This window comes from Ascaphus truei, chromosome 1 (genome assembly GCF_040206685.1).
Source record: "Ascaphus truei isolate aAscTru1 chromosome 1, aAscTru1.hap1, whole genome shotgun sequence".
NCBI classification, from domain to species: Eukaryota; Metazoa; Chordata; class Amphibia; order Anura; family Ascaphidae; genus Ascaphus; species Ascaphus truei.
Window position 1 is genome coordinate 81,050,536 of NC_134483.1, and position 12,055 is coordinate 81,062,590.

The following is a 12,055-nucleotide window of genomic DNA, read 5'->3' on the forward strand; positions in this document are numbered from 1 at the left end:
TAAACGTTTAAGTAGCTCTGTTGGTTCTTAAAGTGCAAATGTGTTAAGTGAAATACTTTTTATTGAAATGTAAGGTGTGTTCTGCTTTCAAATTTGAATTGGTCTCTTCCAATGTTTTATATACAATCTATTCAGAACTCTTTATTGGTCCTTTTTAATAGATACTGTGAAAAATGTTTTTGTTGGTATGAACATTTACACAATGAGATCGAGGGTATAGGAAGCAGACTATAGCAAACTGCAAGGATGGTAAGAGTGTTCTCGCAAGGCGAGGTGTATACCAAACCCACTCAAATTAGAAAGTAGAGCTAATGTGATTTAATCTACAGTAGGAAGAAAATCCTTTTTCAGGCAACACCATTACAATCAGACAATTATATAGGGTAGTCCCTGTTAAAATATTAACTCGTGTATTTTTATTTTATTCCAGTCGGAACCACAAAGTTCCTATAATAGTTATACATTTCTTTGTCAGTAAAAGGGTGAAAAGGTAATCCTTTTTTTTTTCTGATGGCATCTTCCACGCAGAAGCATATTGAACACCCGTTTTTGTATTTCAGATTAGTATGTGCTGTAAGTTATACCACCCAGGCTGGAGATAAGATGTACTTCAGGAAGTTCTTCAAGTTCCAGGTAACCTTTTAAAATACAAGTTATATTGTAACGTTTGAGATGAGGATTATAGAATAGGTTGTGTTGCCTCAAAGGCAGGGATTACAGTGAACGCAATAAAGTCTTATTGGCCCAAAGCCTCAACTACCCTCTGGAGTCTTTATCAAGAGCAACTTAAAGACCACACCATGAAAGAAAGGTATATAAAGTTTCACCGTGTGGTCTTTTAGTTGCTCTTTGTAAAGGCTTAAGAGGGTATCCAAAACTTTGGGCCAATAAGAAATATTTTTGCTAATTTTTGGTGTGCCCATCCCTTTGTTTTTACTTGTAGCACGCACACATACACTTTGTTCTTTCATAAATCAGGACGGATTGCATATTTAAAGTTCCAATCTCCCATATGTACTATTCTTTTGTTACGTTTATCTAAACCAGAAGGAAGTACCATTTGGGGTAATCTGAGTTCTAGGGATACCACAAGGTGCTCTGAAAAAATAATCTGGTGGTTGTCTGCTGGTGAATTCTGGGGAGGAAAAAATTAAAGATGGTCACAAGGTGACCCAATAGGAAGCCACTGCATCTGATGACATTGTGGCTTCCTATTGGCCGTTGAAACAAGGCTGACCATGGCAGCCATATTGTTTCTCCTGGCCAAGAGTTCATATTCATGGGTAAGCTTTGAAGGAAAAAAATACCATAACATTTTGATTTTATGAGACAGCCGCGCGCAGAGAGAGAGAGATATGCAGACTTTTATATAGATGGTAAAGTGCTATCGGCATGAAAGCCTAAGGTACAGGTTTGCAGATGTCAAAACGGGAGACAATGAGCGCACATCGGTAACAGTTTTAGGTGAAGAGACAGAGGAAAGTGTGGGTTCTACAAATGTTGTGGAGGAAGAAATGGCAATTATGAATTTAACGCTGTTTGCACATGTATAAATAAAATGCATTATTAGAGACGACAAGAATTCTACAGCTGAACCACGAAAGGTGAGAGTAGAGAAATTTGGATTGCTTACATTTGTGTTTGCCTATTCAAATGTATTTAATTGCCATTATTTAATGCAACTGTCCATTCCTTGATCCTTGAAACAGCCTTGTTAGAGGTGCAATCACATACACATCGATGCAGAGTATTTAGTGGTGTCATTTCTTTTTTTTTTTTAGGACACATTTAAAAAACAAAACAAATAAAAAAAAAAAACAATAGATGTGTATTGTACAGCACCAGGGTTTGACGGCTACAACTTATTTCTGGCTTCCCAAATCATTATTGTTTAATTCTTTTATACAGTTAGTGGTGGTTTATATATTTTAAAGTATACAGTACTTATACAATCATTAGAAAGTAACTGGAAAAGGAGTATATACCCCAAAATAAATCTAATATTTTTGTTTGGTGAGAACTTTAGCTCTGTGGCCTTTGCAATGTTCCTCTTTAAAAGGAGGATGGAGCGATCTTGTGAAATTATTCAAGTAAGTAACAGCACGGTGAGGTATTTCACTCGGTTTGCTGGAATGTCCTTTTAAACAAAACACGTTTCAAGGTTTGCTGCTTAGTGCAAGTGTTTAAAAAACCAGAGCGAATGGTATTGGTCTGCAAGCCAGCAGAACGGTCTGGGCAGAAGGGCAGCACAAGTGCAGGAGAGGGTATATCTCATCAAATGGAGGAGCGAACAGAGAGGTCTATCTTTAATCTGCCTTCTGTGTTCACCCAGGTTCTTAAGCCTCTTGATGTGAAGACAAAGTTTTATAACGCCGAGGTGAGTCTGACGTTTAAATGCCATTTTCACCGCTTCCATGTTTGCTGCACCCCTACTTAATATGCCAAGAAGACGCTTCCGTGGCAAGAACAAGTGGCTTCATAGCATATTACTTAGGGACTTTAAGCTAGTAAGGATTTACAATTTATGTAGTCGCTGGGTATTACGCTGAGTAGCTCATTAATAGTTTATATTTAAGTACTGTAAGAGTTCAGTTACTATGAAATCATTACCACTTTATGAGCCAAGTCCTGCTGCATTTACATCCGTCTCAAAACATTTTGCTATTTGTTACCCTGCTTTTCCATTTGATTTAAAAGGATTCAAAATCCGGAGTGGTTTATACTATCCTCTTAAGCTCGATTTTCCAACCAACCTCAGCTCAACACACAGCTAGAAAATGACAGCAATAGTTTCCAAATGGAGCCTGCGGAGGAACGGACTCATGGATACACATTTCCTGTAGTGCTTTATTGCTTGAAAAAAACTAACGTAAAAGTGACTTTGTGATGGATATTAATATAGATCACACTACACAGTCTCTTGTCGGCGAAAACTGTACTATATGTGGCACCCATGGTGTTGCACACATTTCAGAGGGGCCTGCAATGTGGTGCACGCCTATTTGATATTCAAAGGGCTATTGTCCTACGGCTCACTTTGTGTTGTGCACCACGATTTGTATGTAACTTAGGAACAGCACTATGTAGTAACAGATTTATTTAAAATCGTTAATTAGCTTACAACATGCTGCACTTCCCTACAAACCTTTGTAAAAAATAAATAAATAACTAAAAGAGGATGTAGGAAGGATCGAGATTTGATTTGGCCAGCCGGTGACAAGGCCTCTATTGTCTGTCTCCATGAAATATATGCCGCTCAGCTTGCTTTAACATCACACAACAACTTGGTCACATCTCAGTTTGGACATCGCTAGCTCCACTTAACTAGTGGAGCGATCATCTGTTTTGTTTTCTTCATTAACTTGCTCATATGGTCTCTTATACTTTAGCTGTGCCTGTGCCGTTCATTTATTCTTTAATATACGCATTGTGAGCTACCGTTCACCCTATGTCTGACTGCCTACATTTCAGTGCTTTCCACCGTAGATCAATTATATTCATAACTCCTAGCTAGCTAAAACCTCTTCATTTCGTACAAGAAAGGGTTCCCTAGTGTGTGCATTGCAGTCAGGGTAACATGTTTGCTCACTGGGTGGGACTCTGCAGGAAACGCCGGGATCCTCTCTGACCTCTTAGATTTAGCTGTGAGAATCTTGTTGCACACATTAGAGGCTTTTGTTTAAACTCTCATCATTGTCATATAACAAATGTGCTCTTATAATTAGTCCTGTCTTTTAGAAGTGAGTGTCGCGTTTTGCTTGCTTGTTTTTAATTACTGCATAATGTAGCATTATTAGTAAATGTGTGGAAGTGTTCGTTTTATGGCTAGTTTTGTACTCCTTTTTTTCTTTAACATTTAACACTCATTTCTTTCTCTAATTTTTCTTTTTATTTTTCCCCCATTAGAGTGACCTCAGTTCTGTGGTAATTTTTTTATCATTTATTTAATTCTAAAACTCTGTGCTTTTTTAATTGTCTTTGTGCCTGTTAATAAATTAACCTCATTTGGAAATTGCCGCATAATGGAAAAGCTTGCTTACAACTAGATGGTTTTTTTTTTTACAAATTCTTTTTTTTTTTTTTCTCCTGGCCCCATGTTCTCTTGTTTCTTTAAGGCCTAATACGTCCTATTTTTATTTTCATAGTAAAAATTATTTATAGTTTAAAATTAGAGCATATGTTATTTAGTAAGAACAATTTTTTTAACCATCATTTGAAATTTGATCTGTATATTTATTGGAACTTTAAGAAAAGTATTCTGAATCTATAGTAAGGCCGGGCGAACAGTTTCTGGAATATCGATGTGGCATTTAACAGAGACAGAAGGGTGCGAAGCCGCCATTACATCTACTCTACACAGTCTTCTATCACAAGGTATAGGCGGTTAGAAATGATTGGAATTGATCTTCAGCCCTGGAGCATCCAACCCAACTATGTGTAAATGACCTTCCTGCTCCTATACGGCTCTGACCACCGTGGTGTTCTGCAGTCAGTGGGCAGGGCTCCTGAAATAGCCGAAATGGTGCATTTTGCTTCTGCATCTACAAACAGCAGCAATAGATTAAGATGATAAAACATTGGTGGGTTCCTTCCTGAAAGGCAGACTTGGAGGTTGGCTCTCCACCACTTTATTGTAGCCTATTATTAATTCCTATTTCTGCGTAACTGCTTTTGTATCTAGAAAGAGATACCACGCAGATGTGTCCTTTTGAAGAGCCAATTTACGGAAATGGTTCAAACCCGATCCTTAATGTTGTGTTGTTGAACTGGCTTTTCTATGATGCTGCTTATTGTTTCCTTCACTTTCTCAAGCTCCACTAAACCTTTGCCTTTCTGCTGACAAGTCTCTTCATTAATATTTACCTGTATGCGGAATTTGGTTAAACTGTAATGTAAGCAATGGATTTATGGGATAGGGACCATGTTCTCACGTTGATATTGACATGAATATTGCACGTTCCGAAACAAATTTGTTATTCGGTGGGCGAAAAAAAATTAATGGAACCGTGTGTTAATATTGGGGATGGTGTAAGTCATTAAAACCCTAAATCGCAAAAACTATATGATGAATCGTTAAACAAATGAGGATGTAGGAGCAGTAGCCTTTATACATTTTTTTTCAGGTGCTACAGGAGAGTGTAAATCAATCCTAGGGTTTATTTACAACTTCCCCCCCAAATAATCCATTCATCGCATTGCATAATAATATTATAAAGGTCGGTCCACATACGTATATCTGCTAACCCACAACGACGTGAAATTATTTTGTAATATTATATTGGCACCCAAGTGTCCAACGAACATATAAAATCTTATTCAGAAATATCTATTTAGTTATCGATCTTATTTTTAAAAATATATCAATATAATGCCCAATTTTATGGCTCTATAGTTAATTTGTGAAGTCATGTAAAACCTAGAATATCTGAACATATAAAATATGAAAATCACTTACGTTCAGAAAAATCGGTATTTCAGAAACCCAAAGCAAGAGTCACCAATATCCGTGCCACGGTAGAAAAGGGAAATATTTCACATGACTTGTATAAATCTTTATTTAATGAGGAATCTTCTTTCCTATAATGTGTTATTCAGGCATCTCCTGCTGCTACTCGCCTGGTGAGGTGCTTGATGTCTCATCCTGTATTTTAATCTAAAGAGAAGTGGAACAAAGCGCAGACACGCGCCAATAGTGTGATTTCTGTATTGCTTAAGTGGGCAAAGGTACATGGTATTACCCACATAGGAACAATTTTAAACCGCTCATCAAACTTTAAGCATATTACCTCCTGGTCACCGGTTCCTTCTAACGTTGTGTGATCATGCAGACAAAAGCCCCACACGGTACTGTGCGGCAAAGAGTCTACGGAGGGAGGCTGCCAAAGGACGTCAGCGCTCCGCATATTTCCGAAGCCCCGACCAGAGCAACAACCCTACACGTTTCGTGGAATCGCCACTTCATGGTCAATACGATATCACACTATTGGTGCCTCCTTTGCGCACAGGCGCTCACACACAAACGTTGGTGCTAAACAATTCAGTCATATGAGGTACTCTCTAAAATGACCCGGGCCAAACCTCCAAAATAAGAAAATATTAATTTAACTAAAGTGATGGCCACTAAATGTAGAACAACCACATTTCACAAGCAGATTGCATATTCCTGATGTGGGCAAATCTGAATAGATAATGTGGAATTAAAAAAAATGCTGTACTGTAGATATTGGAGCAAGAAGGTGAAATAACACAAATATATACTGTTCTAAATAAATTGGTTTTATCCACATTCTTCATGGTACATTTCAAGAGGTGCACAAAGGCTGCTGTTTCTCAGTTTCTAAGAACTCGATGCACAGTGAAAACAGAGTGTGCACCAGCTCGTGTGACGGCACTTGTGAGTTAACCCCTTGCATTTGCACTGCTACTGAAAAGGTGAAGCTATAAAACGTTAATTTGACATCCTGAATATCTGTATTTCTTTCCTCAAAGGAAATGCATTTGAATGGAAATGTAAAACCTGAAATTAGGGTTTTGGTAGGGCTAATATTTGAATAAAAGCAATATAGGAACAGCCCTTTGTCTATTTCACACTAAGTGTGAATGACATGCATGGAGTTAAATAGCAGAAACATACCTGGTTTATATTGAGCAATATCCAAGCTCTGCTCGGGCATGATTGAACACAACAAAAGTAAAACTATCCCACATCCATTGTTTGCCAATATATACCATTTGACTAACCTTGCTCCTAATTATTAAGTTTGGGATGCCGGTTGGAACGTCCATTAATTCTGGCAACTTTGATTTCTAGGCATGAAACTAATCACGTTCAATAACCACATGCATTATGCCCACTGCCCAAATCCTCAGATCTCCCCATTAACTTGCTGTCTCACTTTGGCAGACAGATGAAGTGTTCTTGGAAGCCCAGATTCAGAACATGACAACTTCCCCCATGTTTATGGAGAAGGTTTCTTTGGAGCCATCCATAATGTACAACGTGTCTGAACTAAACACAGTGTTCAGGGATGGGGAAGGGTAAGGACCTACAGCTGTATTCATTAATGGCATTTGCTTGTGGTCTTTATATGCATATACCAGATGAGCCTATGTAAATGTAACACTTGGTGCAGGGGGAATCTGATATAGTATATAGATGTTATGGAGTTAAACTTGATTGCAGACCTCAGTCCCTACCTGACTTACACGGATATCAATTTAGCAAAAGGACTATTTGCCTGTAGCTGAACTGTTTGTCAACCAAAATACATTTAGTAGTGTGCTAGGGAGTGGGATGTAATAAAGCACCGTAAGCTCCAAAGAACACAATTTTATTTATATATAAATGTATATCTAGAGAAATGCATAAATATTATACGATGTCCTTTTTTTAATCCCTTTTCATTTTTTTGTTTTTCATTTCCCAGTTTGGTATATTATTGAAAGTTTGCGGTTTGTTAATTATGATTTGCCACCAGCATTTCATCTTGCGCTTGCCAGTACCCTGCAGCCATGATATATAAAATACTTTTATTTTTTAGAATATCAATATTTCCATGCCATGCATGCTAGATTAGGCATCCTTTTTTGTATCCTTAAGTTTATGAAAGCAGCTCAACAACCTGCAAAGATGTCAGTAAGGGAGAACAGCAGGCATTATTTTTGTGCATCTTTCTTTATTTTAATTGATTTTTTTTTTTTAATAGCAAGTCCTTCCTTCAAAATAATGTCAGCATATGGAAAACTAATCCATACTTCTATATGCACTATAGGTCATCTACCTTTGGCACAAAGACTTATTTGCAACCTCTGGACACACGACAGTATTTATACTGCCTAAAGCCCAAACCAGAATTTGCTGAGAAAGCAGGAGTCATCAAGGGGGTCACCGTGATTGGAAAACTGGACATAGTGTGGAAAACCAACTTGGGTGAACGAGGAAGATTACAGACCAGCCAGCTGCAAAGAATGGTATTTAGACGTTGAAGCTTGACTCTTAGCTAGCAGATGGTTAATGGGTTTTGCTGTAAGGAAAACCAACAATGTATTGCAATGTATTGCTATCCTATCTGACTTCTACTCCATAGAAGCAAGCATGAGATTTAGTCATTGGTCTTTGAAGTGGAATACCGTTTCAGTATGAGTGCCAGCATAATCTCCCTGTGCCCGAGCAACTGATATTTGGATAGCAAGCTCTTAAAGACAAGGCATTCATCATGGCTCTTATCTGCTCTTTACAGAGAAGCTGACTGGCTGCCTTACTTACTTTGGCTGCGGCTATAGTGCGAGCGTGCGACAGAGCGCAAGGAGTCGCGCGTGCCTGTCGCCTGAGTGATCTGTGAACTCGGATCACTTGCGCGACGGGGAGGCGTGGCTGTGACGTCAACAGGCTGGTTCGCATCGATTTGGCTCACGCTCACGTGGCCGTAACGCGGAAAATCAAAACATTTTGTCTGCTCAAAATCCAGTTGCGCCGCATCGTGCGCACTATGGCCGGACTCATTGCCCCACTTGTTTTTGTTCGTGCCGTCGCACTGTGGCCACAGCCTTACTATCCAATATATTAAAAATAGTCGCTGAATTGTGCAGTTACTATACCTCTCATCCAATTCAGATGCACCGAACAAAGTCTCGTTTTTTTTTTTTATTTTAACTTTTTTTTATATAGCAGGTGTATTTTACGCCATTACTTTTATAACATCTTAGAGCTCAGACTTGTTACAGACTGCCCCCAATTTTTTTTTTTGTGTGTATATTACATATATAATGCATAAAAAAAGTCAGTAGACTTTGAACTCTCTTATCTCCTGTTCTATCTCCACTGGTGCTCGGGTCTTGTTCCCTCACCTCGGTGTACTGAAATTCTGGCGCCCCAGATTGCTGAACTGCAGAAGCAACTTGCAGCATTGAGGGACATTGACAATCTTGAAAGGAGTCTATTGCTCACAGAGCAGGCCGTGGCTAACGCTAGTGGTGTAGAGGGTAGAGCTATGAGTGAGGACTAGGAAGAGGTAGGTAGCTGGGTAATACTTAAAAGGGGAAGTAGGCCAGTTCTGAGCTGACCCATCCCAGTAGATTTTCCAGATTGAGTGACGATATGGGACAAATCAAGGAAGGAATGGCAAGGTTGGAGAGACTGATTCCTGTTGCAGCCATGGGAATAGTTTCTCCAGCACAGAGGGAACTCTGGATACTCTGAAACAAAGACAGGTTGTGGTGGCACAGGACTCCATCATTATTAGGAAGTTAGAGAAGGCAATCTGTTGCAATGACCGCATGAACCAAACAGTTTGTCTCCTGGGTGCTCGGGTTCGGCACATTGTGGATTGGGTAGACCGATTGTTGGAAGGAGCTGGGCCGATTGTTGGGAGGAGCTGGGACTGACCCGGCGGTCTTGGTACACGTTGGCACCAGTGACAGTTACAGAAGGATGGATGTTCCTAAAAAAAATATTTCGGGGATCTAGGCTGCAAGCTTAAGGCAAGAACCTCCAAGGTAGTATTTTCTGAAATACTTACCAGCATCATGCGCCCCCAGGTAGACAGTTGGAGATTAGGGCGGGTAATGCATGGCTAAGAAAGTGTAGCGGGAATGAGGGTTTGCGGTTTTTAGCGCACTAGGAGACATTCTCTGAGAGGTGCAATCTTTATAGTAGGGATGGAAAGTAGGCACTTCAACAAAGAGGGATCTTCTATGCTAGGGTGGCGGATGTTAAAAAGGTTGGAGATTTATAACGGAAGGAGGGGGAGGGACAAGCAAGAGGTAATGGACTAGATGGGAATGGGGAAATAGCTAGGGGTCATGAAGGTGGAGTGGTGGGGGGGGGGTGGAGGGGAGGGAAGTGGGACTTGAGCTTGCAGAAAGACACCCATATTAAGTACAGATATTAGTAAACATCTAAAGACTAAATTCAATTTATTCAGAAACAGTTTTTTCGAGGTGCTAAATGACCATTACATTACCTAATATATTGAGGCACCAACCAGTAAGAGGGGCATTACTGGATTTAGTAATATCAAACAATGTACAAGTCATACAATATTCAAGTCAGGGAACATTTGGGAAACTATTTGAAATAATTGATCAAAAGCCATATTATTCAACACAGACTTTACATGTTAGAAAAGCAGATTTAGTAAACTGAGGAATAATCTACAAGGAATAAATTGGATGACGTTTTTGCAGGAAACAAATGTGGAAGATCAGGCTTTAAAACATAGTTACATAGTAGATGGGATTGAAAAAAGACATACACTTTTGTCCTGGGACCTCTTCTCTTTTGTCTGTACACCCCCTCTCTAGGTGACCTAATAACATATTTTGGGTTTAAATATCACCCCTATGCTGACGACACACAAATGTACTTTTCAACACCCGACCTTGCACCTGCTGTACAAACCAAAGTTTCTGAATGTCTCTCTGCTATATCATCCTGGGTGGCCCTCCGACGACTCAAACTTTACATGTCAAAAACGGAGCTCCTCATATTTCATACCAAACCTGGCCCTACTACCTCCTTCCACATTACTGTTGGAACTACGATCATTCACCCAGTAGTCCAAGCACGCTGCCTAGGGGTCACACTCGACTCCTCACATTCAAAACATATCTAAAACCTGTCGCTTTTTCCTCCGCAATATAACAAAGATACGCCCTTTCCTCTGTTGCTAAACTGCTAAAACTCTGACTCAGGCCCTCATTCTCTCCCGTCTTGATTACTGTAACCTCCTGCTGTCCGGCCTTCCTGCCTCTCACCTGTCTCCCCTACAATCTATCCTAAACGCTGCTGCCAGAATCACTCTACTCTTTCCTAGATCTGTCTCCGCGTCTCCCCTCCTGAAATCCCTCTACTGGCTTCCGATCAAATCCTGCATCTCACACTCCATTCTTCTACTCACTTTTAAAGCGTTACATTATTCTGCCCCTCCTTACATCTCAGCCCTAATTTCTCGTTATGCACCATCCAGACTCTTGCGTTCTTCTCAAGGATGTCTTCTTTCTACCCCCTTTGTATCTAAAGCCCTCTCCCGCCTTAAACCTTTTTCACTGACTGCCCCACACCTCTGGAATGCCCTTCCCCTCAGTACCCGACTTGCACCCTCTCTATCCACCTTTAAGACCCATCTTAAGACCCACTTGCTTAAAGAAGCATATGAATAGCACTGTGGATATTCTGAACACATGATACATGAAGCTTGGCCCCCTGCAGACGCACTTACCAGAACTCCCTCCTACTGTCTCTGTACGTTCTCCCTACCTACCAATTAGACTGTAAGCTCCTCGGGGCAGGGACTCCTCTTCCTTAATGTTACTTTTATGTCTAAAGCACTTATTCCCATGATCTGTTATTTATATTGTCTGTTATTTATTTGATTACTAGAGGAAGGCAAACAAAACCCCAGTGACATATCAACCTAATAATCTCATGGGGGGGAGGGGTGAAATAAAATGCCTTTCTGACTCCAAATAATGGCAATCAGATTTTCTCCCTGAATCAACATCCTTGTCATTTTTACTTATTTGGTATATCCCTGTATACCTTTCCTAATAAATAAAAAAAAGTTGGATATCTTTATAGAAGATATCTATTGTATCTGCCATCAGTCTCCATGGGTAATGAATTCCACATTGTAACTGCCCTTACTGTAAAGAACCCTTTCCTTTGTTGCTCGTGATATCTCCTTTCCTCCAACCGAAAGGGATGACCTCTGAGTCCTTTGTACTGCCCTTGGGATGAATAGTTATTTTGAAAGCTCCTTGTATTTAGCCCGAAATATATTTGTATATAGTTATCAAATCCCCTCTTAGGCGCCTCTTTTGTAATGTAAACAAATCTAATTTAGATAACCTCATAAATCAGATTATCCATCCCCTTTATTAATTTGGTGACTCTTATTTGCACTTTTTATAGTTCAATAATGTCTTTTCTATGGAGTGGTGCCCAAAACTGTACTTTATATTCAAGGTGTGTTCTTACTAATGCTTTATAGAGGGGCATAATTCTGTTTATTTCCCTTCCATCCATTCCCCGTTTAATGCAAGATAAGATCTTGTT

At 39.7% G+C, this 12,055-nt stretch overlaps 1 protein-coding gene across 7 annotated transcripts in view; it reads left to right on the top strand.

The window, feature by feature from the left end:
- LOC142489437 (trafficking protein particle complex subunit 13) overlaps positions 1–12,055 on the top strand; it is a 46,858-nt gene that overhangs the window by 26,605 nt on the left and 8,198 nt on the right. For 5 of the 7 annotated variants that reach the window (XM_075590161.1, XM_075590150.1, XM_075590172.1 and 2 more), the window contains 5 exons: positions 561–633; positions 2,333–2,377; positions 3,907–3,924; positions 6,905–7,038; positions 7,773–7,971. In XM_075590161.1, the coding sequence (XP_075446276.1) occupies positions 561–633; positions 2,333–2,377; positions 3,907–3,924; positions 6,905–7,038; positions 7,773–7,971 (469 nt within the window). The remainder of the gene's footprint in view (positions 1–560; positions 634–2,332; positions 2,378–3,906; positions 3,925–6,904; positions 7,039–7,772; positions 7,972–12,055) is intronic. The other 2 variants (XM_075590183.1, XM_075590192.1) reach the window with 1 other exon arrangement.